This window comes from Typopeltis vanoorti, chromosome 14, assembly GCF_054136105.1.
Source record: "Typopeltis vanoorti isolate ZY-2024b chromosome 14, IOZ_Tvanoo_1.0, whole genome shotgun sequence".
In the NCBI taxonomy this organism is placed as follows: Eukaryota; Metazoa; Arthropoda; class Arachnida; order Uropygi; family Thelyphonidae; genus Typopeltis; species Typopeltis vanoorti.
In genome coordinates, this window is record NC_143562.1 from 95,003,112 (window position 1) to 95,026,588 (window position 23,477).

At 34.7% G+C, this 23,477-nt stretch overlaps 1 protein-coding gene across 1 annotated transcript in view; it reads right to left on the reverse strand.

The window, feature by feature from the left end:
• Vha55 (V-type proton ATPase subunit Vha55) overlaps positions 1 to 23,477 on the reverse strand; it is a 243,961-nt gene that overhangs the window by 62,641 nt on the left and 157,843 nt on the right. The window contains exons 9-10 of the mRNA XM_090404303.1: positions 18,709 to 18,832; positions 10,735 to 10,885 (exon numbers count right to left, since the gene is read on the reverse strand). Coding sequence (XP_090260429.1) covers positions 10,735 to 10,885; positions 18,709 to 18,832 — 275 coding nt within the window. The remainder of the gene's footprint in view (positions 1 to 10,734; positions 10,886 to 18,708; positions 18,833 to 23,477) is intronic.

Here is a 23,477-nt window from a genome sequence, read left to right on the forward strand (position 1 = left end):
CAACGGGGGCCTTGTTTAACCGGGCGACGCCCCAGCCGGCATGAAATTTTGTCATGTTGTACCATCATTTTTTATTTTGGTTTAACCAATAAGAATACAATTTGGTCGGCTAAATCCCAAATTGCCAGCCCATCCTCGTTCGTTCAGTATCCAAGTAGATACCCAACAGGGTGCACCACGAGAAGGTGAGGATTGGACATTAGGTCAGAAGCCCTGGTCGGTTCTCCGCATTCCTTTAAAGGCTATGTGGAGGTCTCCTCTCAGTTATACAGCTTTGACCCTTAAGCACCCCTTCTAAAATTTTTAGACCAGAAATTGGATATTGTCTTATACATGGGGGATAACTGATTGAGAGACCTGCAGTTGCTGTGGCGAAACTGCTGGTACCTTGTCTCTGAGAACAAGCTTCCACCAATTACTAACCTTTATTAACTCTGTCGATTGATGTCATTAATGGCTGATTCTGCCTAAACCAATCAGAAGGCTAAAAGCATTCGTATGTCTGCAACTTGTTGCCAGGGTAAGTTAATGCATTAACAATATTTTGGGCAGTAGCCCATAAAAATGTCCAAAAATAAAAAGCGACGCATAATTTCTTAGTATGTATCGTAAAAATATTATCCAATTATTAAATATACTTTGAATATTTAAAAAAATATCAAATGTGGTCTGTTTTATGTTTATCAAATGTGGTCTGTTTTGGGTTAGCCTTATACACGGAAAAATATTATAATCCTCAATATAAGAGCCCAATGATGTTCCAAATTAAACACAGATCATTATACACATACTGGCCACTGAATTAGAAACCTTTATGCAGATGTACGTGAATGTTACTCATGCAGCATACATAAAAAATACTTGGTCATGTGCATGACCACATGTTCTAGGCAACTATTTAAGAATACTGCTAGTCAGTAATCATCAATAGTGTTGTGGGAAAAACAAAGGTTTTTTCGGAGTTCAATAAAGAGCTTATTGTGGGTACCTGTCTGACTCGAGCCATGATTTTCAAAACAACCAAGCTGACAGGGTTTCTCTGAGTGTTTAATCAGTGGGAAAATGACCTGCAATGCTTGTCTAATAGGCATAACTGTGGTCCTAAGACAGTGTTAGGAACAAGATCACAGGCGTCTGAGAAGGCTTGTACAGACAAACAGAACTTCCTGTGTACAGCAATTGACTGAAGCATTTAATGAAGACTGTCTCACAAATCCATACTCTCACTGAACTATGTGCAGGGAATTGAAGAGGATTGGTTGGTAGCTGAATGCCTATACATAAAATAAGTTTCTATTTCTATGTGTAATATGGTAATGGCAAAAATCATATTCAAACCAAGATGGCTGAAAATAAATAAAATGGAAAATACCTATTAACAAAGTTACAAAACATCATTACAAGATTCCACTATTAGCCAGTTGTATCAAAAATGTATTGATGGAAAAAGAGACACCACAAAAAAAATCAAATGACATCAGAAAACCTGAAACAAATCCGATAGAAGCAAGAACATAAAGATTAAGAATAAAGACCAAAGAATAGAAACGAGGATTCCATAACTCAGTTCTTGATATATATACTCTCAGCAGGAGATGTACAGGATATTGCAATAGTACTATATGAAAAACATTATAACCACTTCATATCAATAATTTTCTTCCAAATTAATCTGTTATCTCATAAGACTAATATTATCAAGTCTTATATTTGTCTTCTAGGACACATCTCTCTGTATCAATACGCCAAAACCTTGGTCTTCCTCTGGATCTTTTTCCTGCCATTCTAGCAAAGAAACACTTGTTTTGCAAACCTTTTCTCTCCCATTCTGTTTAAGGGCATACAACCCAAGATTAGTTCTGCCAAAACATTCCTGAATGCTAACATCAAGTTCTTTCCTATTATCCTCATTTTAATATGATATTGGCAGTGATGCCAGACTTTGATCAAGTATTTTACTTCAAAACCAGCTCTCGGATCCATAATTAAAAACTGGTTTAAATATTGTCTTGTATACAGCTTGCTTAGTGTTTAGACTAATTTCTCTCTTATTTCACATAAATTTATTCAGTTGACTTCCTACCATATCAGCTTTACTAATTCTGCTGTCTATTTTCAAATTTAATCTACCATCTTCACTAAAACCTGTGTGTAAAAAGCTGAAATATTGTACTACTTCTATAGGTTCTCTATTCAAGATGCAGGACGATGTTTTCAATGTTTCTGTCTATTTTCATTGTCTTCTTAATGCTGATTTTCATATGAAATTTATTACAGTAGTTATTCAATTTAGTCAGGGAATCATGCAGACTCGTACCAGATTTATTTAGAAAGCATTACGTCATCTGCAAAAAGTAAAGAGGAAAAAACTTCTCCAATTTTGATATCAGGTTCAATATCACTTTCCTTCATAATGTGATCTATGTAGACAATGAATAACAGTTGAGATAATGTACACCCTTCTCTTGCATCTGATTTAACATTAAATCATCTTCCTCTACCTCCTTCAATTCTAACAGTTAACTTAAAACAACTCAAACATAGACTGAGTATTGATTGATATAATGTCCCATCCATATAACTAGCATTCTGAACAGCTTTTCTCTTGGCATCTATTCATGACTTTTCAGGATCTACAAAACTTAAATACAAATCCTTGTTAGATTCATTTGATTTCTCAACTATTTGTCGTAAAATGAAAATCTGATCCTCACAACCTATGCTTGGGCTGAACCCACCAACTTGTTCTTCTCCAAGTTTTCCTTCCACAATTCTGCATGATTTTTATAATAAGTATACTTCTATAAACCTTATTAGGAACACTCAGCAGAAAAATTCCTCTGCAATTTTAACATTCAGTTTTATTTCCTTTTTTATGGATAGATACTATGAGTGCTTAACTCCAATTCTCAGGAATTCAACTCGCTGATCATGCCTTCTAAACTATGTCAGCATAACCATATACTTTTATACCACCATATTTCAACATTTCTGGTTGAATATCACTTACCCCAGCTACCTTTTCAAGCTTTTGGTGATTTTTTCTACTTCATATATTGATATGTATTCCTGATTACATTCTTATTAGTTTTTTTTTAATCACCATGCTATCACTGTTTGTTTCATTTATCAATCTTTGAAATTATTACTCCAGTTTTCATGTCACCTTGATCATCTGATTCCTTTTACAATATTCTTTCCTATATTTCCAAGCTTTTTTTTTTCAATAGCCTCCAGAATATTTTATCACCTTTCTGATATTTATTTTCTATATTCTTGCTGAAGCTTTTCCATAACTTTTATTTACCTAGTTTTGCACAATGATTGCTTTGTTACAATTTTCTCTGTATTCCCTAAGAGCACAAGCTGACTTACTTTCCAAGAACTTTCAATATGTATTCTTCTTTTCCTCGACTAACTTCCTGAGTCCACCAGAAAGTTCTGATTTTTGTATCCTTGCAGATTACCTTACCATATGCCTCTCTAGCTGAATTAATCAATGTTTTCTTGAAGTTTTGCCACTGGAACTCCAAGATTTGGTTAATTTTTTCCTTAATTATGTTTCTGCATTCGCAACTAAGTTAACCTCTAAAGCTGTTCAAATGATTTGTTTTAGGAGTTTTTTTTACACACTCTTCTTCTTGTCCATGTGAAATTCAATTTTATCCTGCTCAAGACTAAATAGTGATCACATTCTATTTCAAATCCTCTGTATACTCTTGTGTCCTAAAGCAGCGGGAAAGCATTGCTGTTAACAATGACAGTGAATATTTCTTGCATCTTCTCTCTATGTGAACTTGTGTACACTTTTGTGTTGGAACATGGTGTTAGTAATAACTAGTTCATGTCCTGAGCAGAAATTCAGCAGGTACTTACCATTATTATTAGCTTTGCTCTTTCCTCCAAATTTTCCCAAAACATTTCTATATGTCTGAGAATCATTTCCTACTTTTTTATGTTAAATCTTCAATAAGGACCAGCTTTTCCTTTTTCATTGTGTCAACTGCCTTCTCGAATGGCTCATTCGAAAATTCCTCTACTTCTTCCTTAGTAGAACCTTCTGTGGCAGAAATAACTCTCATTATCCAGTTCCCCATTCTGATATTACCTACATCACTCTACTTGATAGTGCTTACCATTCAAGATTTTCCTCATATTTAGTGTTGAATACTACAGCTATTAATCCTTTTTCCTTATCATCAGTGCCTGAATGTAACACTTTATATTATTATTAAGAGAGACCTCCATGAAGTTAGGGACTCATCAAGAGAGGCTACATACTACATGCACCCAGCTATCATACTTATTCTTGAATTCATTCACACTGCTTGCACTTACAACAACTAATGCCAATCGATTCCAATCACACACCACATTATGAGAGAAAAATCTAGTCCTCACCCCTTCTTAGCAGCATTCATTCTCAGCTTCCAAGGATGCCCTCTTGTCCTTTCCCCACCCTCCATAAACTGAAAAATTCCATCAATTGAAATCCTATATGACCCTTTCAGAAGTATGTAAGTCTCAATCATATCACCCCTCTTTCTGCTGTTTGCTAATGTCTGCAGTCTACAAATTCTCAATCTGTCTTCATAATCAGTATTCCACAATCTGATATCATTTTTAACACTCTCCTTTGCACTCTCTCAAATATATCAGAATCACAACAAAAACCTGGAGATCAGACCCGTGCACAATAGTCCAAGTGAGGTCTTATCAAGGCCTTGTAAATAGGCAAAATGACATACTTATCTTTACACGTGAACATTTGTTTCAGCATTGCAATTATCTTTTGAGTTGTATTTGCAATCCTTGCCACATGACCCCTGAACTTTAACTTCCTATCTACTAACACTCCAAGATCCCTAGCATCATCAGTTTCTTCTAGCATAATCCCATCAATATAATACAACATTGGATGTCTAATCACACCGAAGTGAATGACTAGATTTACTGACACTGAACTGACATCCATTTTCCCATGCCCACAGTTCCAGCCTATTCGAATCATTCTGCAAGTACTGCATATCAGCAGGTTTCCTGGTAACCCTATCTATCTTTCATTATCAGCAAATAGCTGTATGTCACTTGTCAAATCCTTCCCAATATCATTAATCTACAGATTGAATAACAATGGACCAAACAGTGATCCTTGTGGCACACCACTGGTTACCTTAAATCTTGCAGACTTATATCCCCCCTGTAGACCACTTTTTGATATCTGTCAGTTAGTCAGCCAGCCATCCTCTTAACCATGCTAATATTCTATAACCCAAAAACCCATACTCTCCAATTTATGCAACAGTCTACCATACTGTATTTTGTGAAAAGCCTTAACAAAATCCAAAAGTATCATGGTGTATCTGCTCCTCTTGTCTAGTTCAATGGTAACATTGTTATAGAATGTGAACAAGCTACTAAAACATGACCTTCTCTTAGTAAACCCAAGGTGTTCATTGCAAAATTGAGATTCTCTGTCAACCCATTTCTGAATGCAAGCACTAACCAATATTTCTGAAATCTTCACTCCTGAGATACTGATTGGTCGATAGTTGGATACATCAGTCTTTACACCACCTTTATGCAATGGGATTACCATACATTCTTTCCACTCCTGCAGAATCTTCCCTGTTCTGACACTCATATTAAACAGTCTGGTCAAAGGAATAGCCAGTTCAGCTGAACACACTTTTAGCACAAGTGCTGATATCTATTAGTCCCTATTGCTCAATTCTTATTCAATTTACGCAACAGCTCTAATACGTCATCCTTGTACACCTGAGTTTCTTCATCCAGTGAAGAGGTAGCAGTGAGCTCAATGTTGCATACACCACATTGATAGCTTTTAACAAAATGGGCACTCATTAGTTGAACAACCTCTTCTGCATCTGTAACCCTCATGGCATCTGCATTTTGTGATTTCTAGCCTACTGCTTATAATTTTCATAACAGACATCATCCTTATGCACATGGTATTCCTGCCACATTATCCTTTTCTTACAAATCTCTTGCTATAAGAAATTTGTATATTGCATAATTTAAATGCTTCCCATGCACTGTCAATATTCTTCCTATCCAGCAACCAATCCCATTCCAGTGAACTCAATATACTCCTCAGTTGGTCACAATTTCCTGATGTGTAGTTCAGCATGTAACCTTTTCTGAATGGAACATTCATAAACTTAGTCACTTCCCATGTGAGCATACTGCATGATCACTGTCACGTTATGTCTTGAACTGAAATGTCCTCTGACACTATAATCAAATCTAACACTCTTTTATCAAGAACCTTCCGTCACATGCTGCTGGAGGAAGTTATCCTGCAACAGCTCAATAAATACATTTTCATTCTCATGAGATTCTACTGCTACCCAATCAATATTTGGATAATTAAAGTCTCCCATTATGATTACTCTTTTTGCGCTCATCTTTCTATCTGGTGATGCATTTCTTCATCACTAGCAACCGATCCACCAGGTCTGTAACAACACCCCACTATGTAATTGATCTTGTTAGATTCCGCCTCCCACCAGACGGCTTCAAACTAACTGTCACATGAAATACTGTTAGTAGTAGTACTACAATCATAGGTCTCAACTCTAACTGGATTCAAGTTATCCGATATCATTAGCAGCACACAACTCTCCTATCTTTCTTAAAAATACTTCTTAATCAATACCAGTAGTATGTCTCATTCTGATAGCCAGGTCTCACTAATGCCTACAATCTGAGGTCCCAACATATTGACTAAGGCAACAAACTCTACCCCTTTGTTTCTGATACTCCTAGCATTCGTGTACAGACATAATAATCCACCTGCATATTATTTTGTATACTCTTGTCTGCAGTCTGCATGACACTGTTGGACAACATGCAGATCTCTATTCTTCTCTAATGACTTATACATGTAGACATCTTTGCACACTATTTGTTATTTGTTGCTCAGAAAAAAATCCCACCTATTTTTGTCTTCGTTTTGGTAATGTCTATCATGTTGATCTTGTACTTATCCAATTCTTATGTTGATGGTGCCAATCTTGAACTCTGCTCACATTGAGTTGGGATTTGTTCCAGTAGTTGACTTTTTGCTGTTTGCCCTGATTCCCTGATGAAACAGGGGGATGAACAGGGGTCTTGTTTAACTGGGCAGTAACCCAGCCAGCATGAAATTATGTCATTTTGTACCATCAGCCTATTTTCATAGTTTTTTATTGCTGATTTTCATACCAATCTGTTACAGCTGTTTCAATTTAAAGTTTCCTGGAGACTTGTACTGAATTTGTTTAGAAGTAGAACATCATATAAATACAGCAAAGAACTAAGATTGATATCTTCAATTCTCATATCAGCTTTAACCCGGCATTAGTAAGGTGGGGTTTCACAGACCCCAAAGATTTTAAATTGACTATAACTGTGACACCCCACCTTACTAACACCAGGTTAATGCAACTTTCTTTCATAGTGTCATCCATGTAGATGAATAACAGTGGAGACTGAGTGAATTTCTTGTCTCATAGCTGATTTTGAGTACCTTTCTCACATTTTATAATGTTATGGTTGAGTTAGACAAGGGAAATGAATATACCATAATACTTTTAAACAAACTATGCTAAATCTTTTGACAATCAATAAATAGCATGGAAAATTAATGCATCAGTTGGAGGAGATGGGATTGGATTATAAACAGCTTGGATAAGAAGATGGCTGACAGACAGATATCAAAAAGTGGGATATGGCAGGTGCTAACATAAGATTTAAGGAGACCAGCAGCATACCACAGAGATCAGTCCTTGTTCCATTATTACTTAATCTTCACATTACTGACATTAGCAAGGATTTGACAAGAGACATACAGTTGTCTGATGATGATGCAAAGACACAGGCTAATTAGGAATGCAACTAACATATACTATTTGCTGAATAATTTAAAGAGACTGGAATTGTGGGGCACATGAAATGCTCTCAGTTTAATGTTAGTAAATGTAAAGTTATGCATTTTTGGTGTGAAGAGATAGCACGTATATTATTACTAGAAGGCTTGTGTTAGAAGAAACTGATCAGGATAGCAGAGTTTTAGTAGATAGGAAGTTAAAGTTAAGTGGCCATATATCCAAGACTGCACATATGGCTTAGAAGATAACTGCAATACTGCAACAAACTGGATAAAAATTGTTTATTCAGTGTAATGAAAATACAGTGGGGGAGGGTGCCATAGAAACTGTAAAAAGATGATATCAGGGTGACTATAGAATTTAGATTATGAGAATGTAGACCAGAGGAGGAAAGGGGAGGGGATATGATAGAGATCTATCATATCACTATAGGATAACAGAAGATGGGATTTCTTTATTTTATGGAGGGCTGGAGAGAGAGAAGGAGAGGGTATGCTTAGAAGTTGAGAATGAATGCTGTCAGGAAAATTTTCTTGGATAGAGAGGCGAATAATTGGAATAACTTTCATTTGGAGATGATGAGTGCAGGTAATGTGAATGAATTCAAGAAAAGATATGACAGCTGGTTTGGATAATGTGGACCCCCCCCCCCTCAATGAATTCCCAGAGGACTCTGGTAATAATAATAATAGTTTCATGCTAGCTCTCAATGACATGTAATGATAAGAAAGAATATGTTAGAATTATTTGTGCATTCTAGTCCAGGCACTGATAACCATTTTATACATGCACATTCAATTTCATTATTTCAGTTAGATAATAAGGTCTTAGGAGGTAAAAAAAAAACAAAAAAAAAACAGAAATGATACTGATACTGATAATATAATAATGATACTGATTATGACAGGGCAGTTAATCCCTGTGGTTTACGATAGCAGTAAACCACGTGTTCTTCTGGCTGGTTTACCTCTTTTGGAGTGATGAAAACCCCACATAAGACTGGCTAACTCGCCTTAAGTTGAAAAGTCTCAATAAAGGTTCTTTGCATTCTAGGTCTTGCCAACCAAAGGGCTTTGTCTATACTGAGCTACAGAGGCTCTCTGACTTTATATACTTGTAGATTGATTATGTACAAATACACTCATGTTCAAAGAAACTACATCACCTGCTATAACCTGTTTTTTTTTTTTGGAATGCCTAATTAAATTGGTATGTCTATTTGAAAAGAGATAGCAACACAATAATTGTCACAAATAATGAAGAAGGCAATATAACATTTTTGTTTCTGATTAATATTTGGCTCTTTTCAGTAAAAGAGCTGACATAATGTGAGTTTGAGGGAAGATTGGATTTGTATAAGAGAGATGGCCTATGCCTGAATGCGTTTTGTATTAAGGGTCTAGAAAACCTAATAACTGGTATCAGACCTAACAGAGTCAGGGAAGCTAAATTATAAAGGGTGGAATGGTGAGAATGTGAGTGTAAGAGCGACAATGTTATATAACTGGATTAATGGCAGGAATGGGATTTGTCATGGAAATGCTGACGAGGAGAAAACAATTAAGACTTTGTGTTCGTCTGGTTCGGACCAATCAAACGTGTGCAAAGATGTTTACACGTATAAGACACTAGAGAAGAATAGAGATCTGCAAGTTGTTCAACTGTGTCACGCAGACTTCAGACAAGAGCATACAAAAGAACATGCAGGTAGATTATTGTGTCTGTACATGAATGCTAGAGGTATCAGAAACAAAGGGGTAGAGTTTGTTGCCTTAATCAATATATTGGGACCTCAGATTGTAGGACGGCATTAGTGAGACCCTCCTATTATAATCAGACATACTAACTGGTATTGATGTAAAGGGCACAGTATTTTTAGAATAATTGAATTTTTCATGTGGCAGTGAGTTTGAAGCCATCTGGTGGGAGGTGGAACCAAACAAGATCAATTACATGGTAGGGTGTTGTTACAGACCTGGTGGATCAGTTGCTAGTGATGTAGAAATATATCCCCAAATAGACAAGATGAGCACGTAAAGAGTAATCATAATGGGAGACTTTAATTATCCAAATATTAATTCGGTAGCAGATAGAGATCTATCATAGAATATGATAGTAGAATCTCATGAGAAGAATGAAAATGCATTTAATGAGCTGTTGCACGACAATTTCCTCAAGCAGCATGTGATGACAGAAGGAACTCGAGATCAAAGAGTGTTAGATTTGATTATAGTGTCAGAGGGCATTTCAGTTAAATATGTATTTATTCTGCATCTGCTTGGTGACAGTGATAATGTGATACTCACTTGGGAAGTGCCTAAGTTTATAAATGTTTTCCATTCAGGAAAGATTACATGCTGAACTACAAATCAGGAAATTATTACCAACAGAGGAGTATGCTGTGTTCAACGTAATACATGGTTCCTGAAATTTGAAAAAATAGGGAAATCCTATTTTTTCAAAGAGGTACAAGGGAAATCCTCTTTTCCCTGGTACCTCTTTCTCTAACAGCAGAAACCTGATAAAAGTAAGTAAGTTAGTTATGGCTAAAATTCGGATATGGGTTGACAGAATCTCTACTTTGCAATGAACAGCATGGGTTTACTAAGGAAAGGTCATGGTTTAGTAATTTGCAATCATTATATAATGACGTTACCATTGAGTTAGACTGGGGGGGGGGGATGGATGGATACAACATGGAAGACTGTTATTTTTTGTTATATTATTAATATAACAAAGTTATTTTATGTTATATTATTAATTATTATATATAGCTATATTATTATTTATTATTATGTTATTAATGTTATATTATTACATTACATTTTCTTTTTAAACATACCATCATTTGGCATTGTGAGAATTGGTATCTGGGTTATAGAACCATTACGTCCTTCTACTCTTCCTGCTCGTTCATAAATAGTTGCCAAATCAGTATACATATAGCCAGGAAATCCTCTTCTCCCTGGTACCTCTTCTCTGGCAGCAGAAACCTGATAAAAGTAAATAAAAATTAAAAGAAAAATAACATTATTACTTTGATAAGATGATATTGAATGCTATTCAGAACAGAAAATTTGCAATCCTTTCTTTTAGGGTTACACGGTGATCAGCATTCATTTTAAAATTTTTATGGAATTTACAACCGTGTTAAAAAACTTTTTTTATTATCCCGACGTTTCGATCTTCACATCAAGATCATCATCTGGAGCGTACATGAGTATACAGAACAAGCTGAGTTACATCATTAACTGTAAGCTAGAGAAACGATGATTTGATCACATGTTATTCTACTGGCGTGACCTCTGGTGAATAAAAAAATAAATAAAAAAAATTAAAAATAAAATAAAATAAAATAAAATAATTTTTTTTTTTTTTTACATCAAGCTAAATTCTATTTTTACAATGACAGGAATAAACATTCTTTTAGATGGTTTTCTTTCAGAAACAATTGGTGTCCTATTTATAGTATTACAATTCCTATTTTTGATTTACAATACTGGATTTTCTATAGTCCTGTTAATAGTTGTTCTTGGTGAGGAAGGTCAAATATGAATTCCATATGTTTGGGATTTTTAAACCATCATTGTTGTTCAGATTGGGGTGGTTGCTGATAATCTCACAGGCTTCCTTGAATTTCCGTTCATACCATTCATACATCACACTAGAACAGGGTATGAACGGAAATTCAAGGAAGCCTGCGAGATTATCAGCAACCACCCCAATCTGAACAACAATGATGGTTTAAAAATCCCAAACATATGGAAGGCATATATTCGACCTTCCTCACTAAGAACAACTATTAACAGGACTGTAGAAAATCCAGTATTGTAAATCAAAAATAGGAATTGTAATACTATAAATAGGACACCAATTGTTTCTGAAAGAAAACCATCTAAAAGAATGTTTATTCCTGTCATTGTAAAAATAGAATTTAGCTTGATGTAAAAAAAAAAAAAAAATTTTTATTTTATTTTATTTTTAATTAATTAATTTATTTATTTTATTTATTTTTTTATTCACCAGAGGTCACGCCAGTAGAATAACATGTGATCAAATCATTGTTTCTCTAGCTTACAGTTAATGATGTAACTCAGCTTGTTCTGTATACTTATGCACGCTCCAGATGATGATCTTGATGTGAAGATCGAAACGTCAGGATAATAAAAAAAGTTTTTTTTAACACGGTTGTAAATTCCATAAAATTTTTAAAATGAAAATTCACAATACTTAAGAACTGAAAATATATTTTAATAAAAGCACTATTTTCAATTGATATTTCAACTCCTATGTTGTCATTTTTTTTTTCAGCATACAATGACTGATTTTTCAGAGGAATTGATGGAGGGACTCAAACACTCTTAATCTAAAGATTTGCATTGAATACACAACTAAAACGATTCTTAGTGGTATGGAAATGTGCATTCCCAGTTCCAATTTAAATTCTTATTCATTACCAAAGCCTATCTGCTAGAAGAGTGCATGTGTGTAAAAGATAAGCATAAAACAACTGGCTTTAATGCTGCAGACAACATGGAATACTGCTTGAAGACCAACGTACCTGATTATCTTAGAAATGCATTCAAATATGTCCTTAATATAAGGAGTGAAACCTAGTTGACCTTTTGAGATTGAAGAAGTTTGTGAACTTTTTTGTTATATTGGTTTAATGCATTTCTTCTTTCATCAGGGCACTGATGGAGCAAAGAGCAAACTCTGTAGAAGAGTTATCACGGTGGCAGATTTTTGTGAAGGATGATGGTCAAAATGAGAATGAATATAATGATGCGAGTGTCCTTTCTAAAAACCAAAAATGAGCTTTTAAAAAGGCACTACAATTATTATCTTCCATTTCTAAGGTCAAGTATCCAAAGATGCCATTAACCTTGGCAAGAAAGTCTTGGAGTTAGAAACAGAACCTTATCAAACAGTAAGAATATCATCAACATATCCATACCATACTGATGGCTTCAACTAAATGCTTTTGGAGAAGACATCGTTTGAAATGTTTCATAAAGTAATTAGCAAGTATAGAGAAAGAAGAATTCCCATTACTGTACCTTCTGTTTGCTGGTAAAACTTATTAGAGGCTTAATGGAGCGAAAGAGCACTGAGAGAGAGGATTTAAAATATTATTTAATTCTTGCAATATTTTGTTTCAGTCACTGAAACATTGTCAGGGAGGACAATATGAGACTTGTAACACACACAAAGGCAACACAAAACTAAGTGGAACACATAGATGAAAGTTTAGAGTAACTAGGTGGGGCATCCTCTGTGGACACTTTTTTGTAGCCTAGGATATAAACTGGGATCTCGAAGTATTAGTGTTTCCCATATTTTGTCAAGTTTAATGCAACCATATTTATTTAAATTAGGCTGATTTCTGAGAGCAGCTGCACATTCCTAAAATAGGCTTTCTCTTCTAAATTTATTGCAATGGACCATTGTGGTTTATTTCCTTGGTTCTACGAACTCTAGCTAAAGAGTGGTTCACAAACCCCGATTGACTGTGGTCAATTGGGGCTTGCAGATGTAATTTTAGTGTTCATCCATGCAAATGTTGGCTGATCTTCCTGTCTGTCCATAGTAGGCCAACTTGCAGGAACTTTATTTTATTTAGAGAGAGAGAGAGAGAGAGAGAGAGGAGGAGAAGGAGGCTGATCTTCAGTAAGAACATATAAGGGTAGCATGCTTTTCATGATGCCCAAAAGCCATGCAGAGATTGCATTTCTTTAAAAATGGCTACCTCACTGGTCATATCACTTCCTATGTATAAAAAAAAACTATCCAATTTAAAACTTCTATTGAGAATTTAATTATATAATAGAGATATTTCATAATGAAGGGGATCCACCTTTGATAGGAGTTGCCTTGGTGTTGTACTACCAAGTGGTTACTTACACTTGGATTTGCCGATAGTTTTTCGGTATGAAACTCAGAGATCTTAGTCCTAGTTCTTAGAGTTTCGCTTATTGGCAGATAAACATCAAAGGATTTGTATCCCCTTCATTATTATTAAGGTTGCCAGAAAAATAGCCTTTTGGCTTTTATTCTACAGATATTTCAGTTAGCTTTGATATCATCTCACTGTTCACTAATATTCCTTAAATGACACCTTATCACTAATAAAATTTTTTTTCGCTAATATTACTGATGTTCCTTTGTTCCAATGAGCAAAGTGTATATGATTAAATTACAGCAGATCTTAATCATATAAACCACACCTTCTTACCCAATGGTTACAGTTCTCACATTATCAAAAATAAATAAATAAAATAATAATAATCAATCCTTTCCCCAATCCTCGACCTTCTCTTCAGAAAGATTTAGTAATGCTATCATCATCCCCATGTCTAAGGCACTTCAGAAAAATAGCTAGTCTTAAAAAAATACAATATCTACATAGTTTAAGTCTCACTGAAAGCTTGCTACTCTTATATATTCAACTCAAGATTAGCTAACCCCTCTGTGCCTGGAGTATAAAGTGTCCTGTTTCTGCAAGCTGGTCTACTATGCACAGACAAGATCAGCCAATATCTGCATGGAAGAACACAAAAAATACATCTGCAGTCATGACTACGGCCAATTGTGCCATGCAGACCATGCTCCACCACAGTAAATTTAAAAGAGAAAGACTATTTAAATCCCCTCTCTTTTTTTTCCCCTTAAAATTTAGTATTGAAAAAAACTATGCCACAGTATTGTTCTTGCTAAAATTAAATTGAACAAAAGAAATTTTCAATTCAACTGCTTGATTATTTCATACTCTATAAAAAAATTAACTTAAGTTTAATCATTTTTATTTCTGAAAATCATCAACACATCAGAAGAATTCTTAAATAATTTGGGTACCAACATTGCCAAGCTCATGTGACACCACTTTTCCACCAGTACTCAAAACTGTGCTTAAGAATTAACAAATATCTTGTATCATCTATATAAGCTGTTGTGCTGGTCAGGCAATTACATGATAGTATAGATGCAAGCCTGTATTCATTCCACTCCAAAAAAGTGAGATAAAAGTCAGCCATCAAATGATGACGAGGATATCGAAAAAGTAGAGGAACTGATTCATGAAAAGAGGAAACATTATTCATGAAGTAGCAGACATGATAGTGCATGTCCAAAGAACTGATATGCAACAGACCACAGCAAAATTTGTCCCTTGCATGTGATCTTCCAAAACATGTCAGAAATCAGAGTGAAACTGTTCAAAATAAGTAGAAAAGATGAAATCTAGATTAACAGGAATGATCTCAAAACCATATAGCAAGCGCCTAAGTGGAAAAGGTCTGTTATCACCATAACAAATAAAGCCAGGCAGATCCTGCTGAACATCATGTTGGTTAATACTCAGAAATTCCTGAAAAGTCAAGCTGATTTGGCAATGGAGAGATCCTTTTTGCAAACAATTAGGCTAAACAATATAATTAAACGAGGTTTTAATTAAAGGAAATTAATTTTACATACCTATATGAAAATTTTTTGAAAGTAAAGATGATAAACTTGGCACAAAATGTAATCAAAGCCGAGAGATTATACAACTAAAGTGGTGGGTACAAGATAATGCCAACTGAGTGCAGAAATATATTCAGAACAAAAAACAAAGAAAACAATGACAAAAAAAAAATACTAAAAAGTTGAATTTAGTGCAAATCACAGAGACTTATTAAGTAAGCTCCCATCATTTATCTGTCTCAACATTTGCAGCTGGGTTGTAAGCTTTCTCTCGGGTAGCACACTACACGCAATGGCAAATAATTTTTGTTCTAAAACTTGCCTGAGTGATGGATTATTAATCAACCTGATTGACATATTCTGTACTGTACCAGAGATTTTTTTTTGGGGGGGGGGGATCTCTTAGAAACAGCACTCTAAATGTGAGAAGCCAACTAATGCTTAGCTTTCACAAGTTCTTTCTTCTACTCTCTTTCTTGTCCACTGCTGGACAAAAGCCTCTCCCAAAGTCCTCCTCTTGATCAGTAATGTCTTATTTCTTTAAAAAAAAAAAAAAAAAAAAATCTAATCTTGTTTGGACACCACTCAAATTTCTAGACAAAATGACATTTTTCTTCTTGGAATATTTACAAATATCATTCTATCAGCATCCAAGAAATCAGGTTCTTTTCTTCAGACATTACTTTACCATGAGTAGCTATTAATACTATGCAAATCACAAATCTTTTCAAGAACTGAACACTGTTCTCACATTTAGAGTAGAGTTTATAAGAGATCCCTAAAAAATTCCTGATGCAGTACAGAAGATAGCAATCAGGTTGATTAATAACCAGTGACTCAGCCAACTGATTCCACTTTTACACAAATGTTCAGATTCTGCTAATCACATATTTTTATAAATATCTGTATGGTCACTGTTAATCAGAATTGGTATTTGTAATTACACAAGTCTCCTCTAACCCATTAAAACACATACTGCAGCTATTCAACAAACCTTCATAGTCCTTGCAAATTTCATCACTCTTTCACAAACCTTCAATACACTCCTTCCAAATATGCAGAATAAAATTTTCTTCCTTTTCATTCATTTCATTCTCATGTATTTTATATAATTGTACAACATACAGGACTTCAAATCCAATGTTAACAAGTTTATACTTTCTTCTCAACTTCAGCCACTTCATAGTACTAACGTACAAATAAGATGAAGAAACCTGTGATGTATGGGATTATCTTTTTTTTATTATTATATTTACGGCTATTTTGCCTGCTTCTGTTTAGGAGTGCCCCTGTTTAAATGTCATTGGCTTTTTAGCCACAGATTCTTAGGGCATTGTAGATGTATATTAACAACAAATATAGGTAGCATAAAGGAAGACAAATTTACACATACTTTTTTCCTGGGTGTTGTGGCTTGTCTTCAAAGTGTGCAAACTACTGCAGTTACGGTGTTTTAGAAGAAATTGTGTGTGTGTGTGGGGGGGGGGGGATCATAGGCAATTTGGAAGAATTAAAATAGAAAATAGAAAAATAGAAAAAATCCGGGCTTTTTTGTGTGTGTGTGTGTGTGTGTGTATATATATATATATAAAAAAAAAATCAGCTAACGCCTTTTTATTCCCGTATACGGGAGTAGGCGAGGCCATTTAGCCCTATCTAACTTTTGGAGACTGAGTGGGCAGTTCAATCTCCACTGGTACCCAATCAGAGACAGATGGCCCAAGGCTATCACTAATTAAGCGGTACGCAGTGAAGAGAGACGGCTCAAATGTGCCGCCATCTCATGGTCCCTAACCCTAACACAATATATTTAATGTCTGAAATAATGTGGGTTCTACGGTCGATTTTCTTGAGTTTACAGGACGAAAAACCCGAGTTTCCAGGAGGAAAAACCTGCTTGCCCGTGCCAGAGATCGACTAACTCGGGAACCGGTCGAAAAAAGGCTTAGAAAAATTTCCTCTAGTCGCCGACTAGACTCGAAACCAAGACTTCCTTCGTGCGGCCAAGCGCGGTGGTGTGCAAACGCCACATCCACTGAGCTACACAGGCTCCCTGTGTAGCTCAGTGGATGTGGCGTTTGCACACCGTTTGCACAAAAATGCTCTGCCCATCCCTAATAATATAACATATACATATATGTTATATTATTAGGGATGGGCAGAGCATTTTTTTTATATAGGGTGGGTAAGGGTGAAAGGATTGAAAACAAAACTGATTTTTTGAGGGGGGGTGGGGCTGGGAAAAGGGGGCTGATGGGGTGCAGTCCGTTTTGACTATGCTTAGTCGTTGTCTGAACTCATGAAGGAAGTGGATGCTTTTAATTCTTCCACATTGCCTAAGACCCCCCCCCCCCCACACACACACACTTCCTTCCAAAACTGCAGTAGTTTGCACACTGCAGAAAGAAGACAAGCCACAACACCCAGGAAAAAGGTATGTGTAAATTTCACTTCCTTTATGCTACCTATATTTGTTGGTAAATATACATCTACAATGCCCTAAGAATCCGTGAGTAAAAAAAGCCAATGACATTTAAACAGGAGCACTCCTAAACAGAAGCAGGCAAAATAGCCGTAAATATAATAGTTTGTTAAGAGAAGTAACATGGGAGTTTTCCCAGAAATAATATCCATATCTTTTTTTTTTTTTTTAAAAAAAAGAAAAACCTGAATTTCAATCTGCTGACCAGGTTTTCAGAATTAAGCATAGTTGCTACTATAAAACTTTTACAAATTCATATTTAAGCATTTCTGGTGCAATATAATTTCTTCTCCTTTCTATATTTCAGGCAGTATATCTTTTCTATCTCCATGAGTAATGCAAACTTTGGACTTCATTCCTCCTAGATATTTTCTACAATTGTTTTTATTCAGCATTTCAGTTTTTATGTAATTTTTACATTCCATGTCCTTTTTTCAGTACCCTTTTCTCCATTTGAGGAGTGAAGAAATACTTATAATTAGAACAAATAAAATATTACCACTCTGGAAATTGCAAGAAAACAAATTTCATAATTAGTAATTGCAATCTAGCATTTTTATGATTTGCAATCAACACTCACTATTAGCAAATGCTGTTAGGATGAAATCACACACTATATAACAAACTGTCAAAAAAAGTCAAAGGCAGGCATTTTGGTCCTTATGTATTTGCCATCGTGAGAGCCCACATTTTTTAAAGCAATTTTAAACAACATAAAAATGTGAAACAACATAAAAATCACAATATTCTACAAGTGCCTATAACTAAAAAAAGGATAATTCAATTTTACAACTTTCAGTTCATATAAGAAAAGGAAATAATTTCAAAAGTTTAGCAATATGCATATTTAAAAAAAAAATAAGAAGAATTTACCTCTCGTAAAGCTTCTGCATAAGATGACATATCTGTTAAAATGACAAGAACATGTTTTTCACATTGATAAGCCAAATATTCCGCTGTTGTTAACGCAAGACGAGGGGTTATAATACGCTCAATTCTAATATAAAAAAAAGAGAAGCAGAATTAATGTAGTTCAGTTTAAAAAAATTATTATACATTCACAGTAGAATGAGAAATTCATATTGTTAAATGGATTATTTTAATAATTAAAGTTATTAAACAAGAAAATAAAGTGATTAAATATGAAGAAATGATATTAAACTTTATAGTGTTATGCCACATAGCTTACAAGAATGAACCTAGACTGAAGTGAAGCTTCCATTATAAAATACATAGAATGGAAATTAAAACTAAATGAAGAACTGTAGAGGTTGTCCCTTAGGCAAGATTACCCATCCTGTTAAATAACCCACACCACTGTGATTTATTTAACAGGACTATTACTGAGTAAAAGGACTGAGTAAGGAAGTAATATTCACCAAAGCAATAAATTCAATCCTTTTGTTCCTGGCATTTGTGTATAGACATAACAAGTTACCTCCTAATTTTATTTATTTTTTTTTAATTCTTACATCTGCAGTCTGCTTATAGAGGATTATACAGAGGATTTAAAATTGGAAGTGATCACCATTTAGTGTTGAGCAGGATAAAATTGAACTTTATCCTGCTGAACAAAGTTTTGAAAAGAATCAAAATTGAACAGCTATCAGATGTGAACTGTAAACTCAAATACACAAACACTACTCAGGAAAACTTCAAACTCTTTCAAACTGAAAGAGTTTGAAAACAATAACAAAACTTTGGATATACAGTGGAAACTCTGAAGAAAACATTGTTTGATTCAGTCAGAGAGGCAAGTAGTGAGGTTAATGTGCAAGGATAGAAAAAAAAAAAAAAAAAAAAAAAAGGTCAACTCAGGAAGTTAAAGAGACAGTGAAGAAAAAGAAGCATATTAAAAGTTCCTGGAAAGTAAGTCAGCTTGTGCTCTTAGGGAATATATAGGAAAATCTAAGAAAGCAAAGAACTGTGTAAAACTAGCTAAACAAAAGTTATGGAAAGACAATTAACAAGAACATAGAAAATAAATATCAAGAAGGTGGCAAAATATTCTGAAGGTTATTGAAAATGCTCAGAAACGGAGGAAAGAGTACTGTAAAAGGAATCAGATGATCAAGAGGACATGAATAACAGCTTTACACATGCAAGAAAAAAACTAAACATAATTTATTACTCCTATATATTTTGCTCAGTATATCATGAGCCTCTCAGGCTGAAGATTTTATTTTTTATTTGTTCAGATGTTCCTTAAGATAGGGTATGTTGATCCTTTTAACATCAGACTGCAATCCGGAAGAGAGATGATAATTATTAAATATTTTCTGTATCAAGGTCTCGCTGTATCCATTAAGTAATAGAGTAAGTTTCATTTTACTTAATTGTTCCAATAGAAGAAACTCAGAAGAACAAATTGTGCATGTTTGGTGTACAAGGATTTTTATAATACTTATTTTTTCTGAAAGATGATGATGTGAAGATGCATGTATATATCGACTTGTAAAGGATAGCTTCCTGTAAACAGAAAATTCAATATTACCGGCAGAGCTACATTATGTATTAAAGTATCCAAAAAGAGAAGATTGCTTTTTTTCCTTTTACATGTGAGAAGCCATTATTCAAAAAATATAGTATGTCTAATGTGCATGTCTCTATTAAACAACCAATAACTTATTCTTATGCTGAAAATTACTGGAGGTCTGACAGAAAGTTTGGCAAGCTGCATTTAAGGAAGTCACACTTGTGTAACCAACTTGTGTTTCTAAAACCATGTCGTAATGCTGGTTTAATTCTCAAATTTAGCAAAATGAAGGAGTCTATTAAATCTTATTCTGCTCATAATATTTACCAGAGTTAACAAGGTGCTATTGTCTGAAAGGATACGTTATGTTAAGAAGCTATTCTTTTCTAACAATAACATTCTGAACTTCCAACTATAGTATAGAATAATCTTAGTCCTGAACATTTTAACTTAACTAGTAGAATTTATCTTTCCTCAACCAGAGGTGCTCACTTAAACTATAAGTAGATATGTAAGTTTGAATTATTAGAATAAAGAAGCCATCAGTTCATTCAGTAACCACCAGCTCTGCCCATGAAATATGGGTTATAAATTTAATTAACCATCTGTTTACAAATGATGAATTAAATGTATTGTCAAAAAGTCCAGAGTTTCCAGTAGCAACTCATCATCTACCTCATTTAGCCAGTCTGAAATGACAGTTTCCTTTTTTTATTTACAAATATACCACTTCAAGAACCTACAGCTTTTTTTTACAAGTAGATTTTCCTGTTACCATCATCAATTTATTCAAGTTTATTATCAATGCTGGCTATTTTACTTGGTGCAATAAATTATTTCAGCAGATCGAAGGTACTGCAATGGATAGTCTTATATCACCTGCTTTGGATGATTATTTTATGGGGCATTTAGAGGATTGTATTTCTAACATCATTTCCCCTCAACCTCTCATTTGGCTATGTTTTCTGGATGACATCTTGCAACCTGGTCTCACTCTGAAACAGAACTATTTCAGTCTCTGGATAAAATTAACTCCTTATATACTCGCATCAAGTTCACCATTGAATGAGAATCTAATAATCTTCCCTTTTGGATACTTTAACACATCATAACTCTGCAGGTAATATGGAATTTTCTATTCACAGGTCAATATATACACGCATCTTCACATTATCATCCTTCAGAAAAAATAGGCATTATCAAAAGCTTTGTACACCAAGTGCACACAATCTGTTCTTCTGAATATTTTCTATTAAAATAAAATAAAACTTACTCTATTACTTAATGGATACAGCAAGACCTTAACAATTGCTTTGATAATTATCATTCCTCTTCCAGATTGCAATGTGATGTTAAAAGAATCAGCATAACCTATCTTAACAAATAGCAAGGACCATTCACAGATATAATTTGTATGCCACCCTCAAACCAGCCTAGAAGTTGTCATCTTTCTTACCACCTATCAGAGATGCATCATCATCTTATCCTTGCCTGGTGTTTATCAAATATCCTGTTCTTGTCATCTTTGCTACTTTGGACAGACTGGTCATTCTGCTACTATTAGGATCCAAGAAAATCAAGATTATACAATATTTTTGGATTCTGAAGGTTCAGGCCTTGCTTCTCATGCCATCAACATTAGACACAAAATTCACTTTAACCATACCAAGATGCTATACTACAGAAGATTTAAATCTGATCATCTATATTTTGAATTGTGTGAAGCCCTACACCACTGTCCTAATCTTAATTGGACAGACCATATGCCTATTTCTAAGTTTTGGGAAATGATTACTGTTAATTGTTTATATTTTATTTATTATTTTTAAATTAATTAATTATACATCTAATACCATGTCACTGAACTCTAATAGGGTTTTCTCCTACTGGACAGCTGCAACCAAGATACGAAATAAACATGCTATATGACTCATTCTTGTATTTAGAATTTAAATGTTCTTACCAGTTTTTCTGTCTTCTCCCTGAAAGAAGCACATGATATATTGAAAGAAATATACAGGGGTAATAAAATATATATTTAATTTTTCCTCTTACATGTGTGATGCCGTTATTCAAAAAATATAGTGTCTAATACATACATATTTCTATTTAAACAACCAGTAAGGTGACATTCAAACTGTATGTAAACATATTCTAGATGTCTGAAGTAATTACTTTGAAAGCTTATTAAATGAAACAAGTAGTGATGGCTTGGTGGTAGAAATCATTCAACAGGAATGCCATCCATGATCAAAATTAAAGCATCCCTGTTTAAGGTTTTGTGGAGCACCAACCAGTGATCCAAATGCTGCAAAACTTTGCAAGAATACATTGTGTTATGGGGAAATGATATCTCAGTGGAGGGGGGGGGGAGGAAATGGACTATGCAAAACCTGCATGTAATCCAACATATTCCTCTGCATTCACCCAAAGTTACTGTGTGGTGTGGATTTTCAGATTTCATTTATCATCGGGCCATTCTTTTTTGGGGATATTTGACAGTCGGGTCCTGTGACATACTTAGTTACTGCCAAGCACTATTGCAATATTTTGTAGAGTGTACAGCTAAAGCAGTGCCTGCACATGAATTCAGTCATATTCATGCAGGAAGGGGGGGGGGGGGGCTCCACACTTGGGTCAATCCATACAAGAGGTTCAAGAAATTGTTGCTGAAACTAGAGTGATCAGCAGTGCTTTTCCCACTGCATGGCCACCTTGTTCATCTGATCTGATCCTCTGTGACTTCTGGCTCTGTGGTTTCTCAAAGATATTGTTTATCATGCAAATTATCAGGATCATCCTGATAACTTGCCAACACTGAAAGATAGTATAATGCAGCATATGCACAACATCAGTCCAGACCAGCTACGTTCTGCCAGTGAACATGCTGTGCAAAGGATACAGTTTGTGGCATACTGGAAAGGGCAGCAGATTAAACAGTACAGCCAGAGAATGCATAATAAAGTGAATAAAGATGTTATTTATGATTGTCGCTTTTCTCCTTCTTACACAGAGAGAGAGAGAGAGAGAGAGAGAAATTACCACATCTACATTGGAAACATCATACAGCATCCACATGATGCACAATTTGCAGCATTTAGATAACTGGGTGGCACTTCACAAGGCCTTAAACAGAGATAATTCAATTTTGATCATCCTGTATATT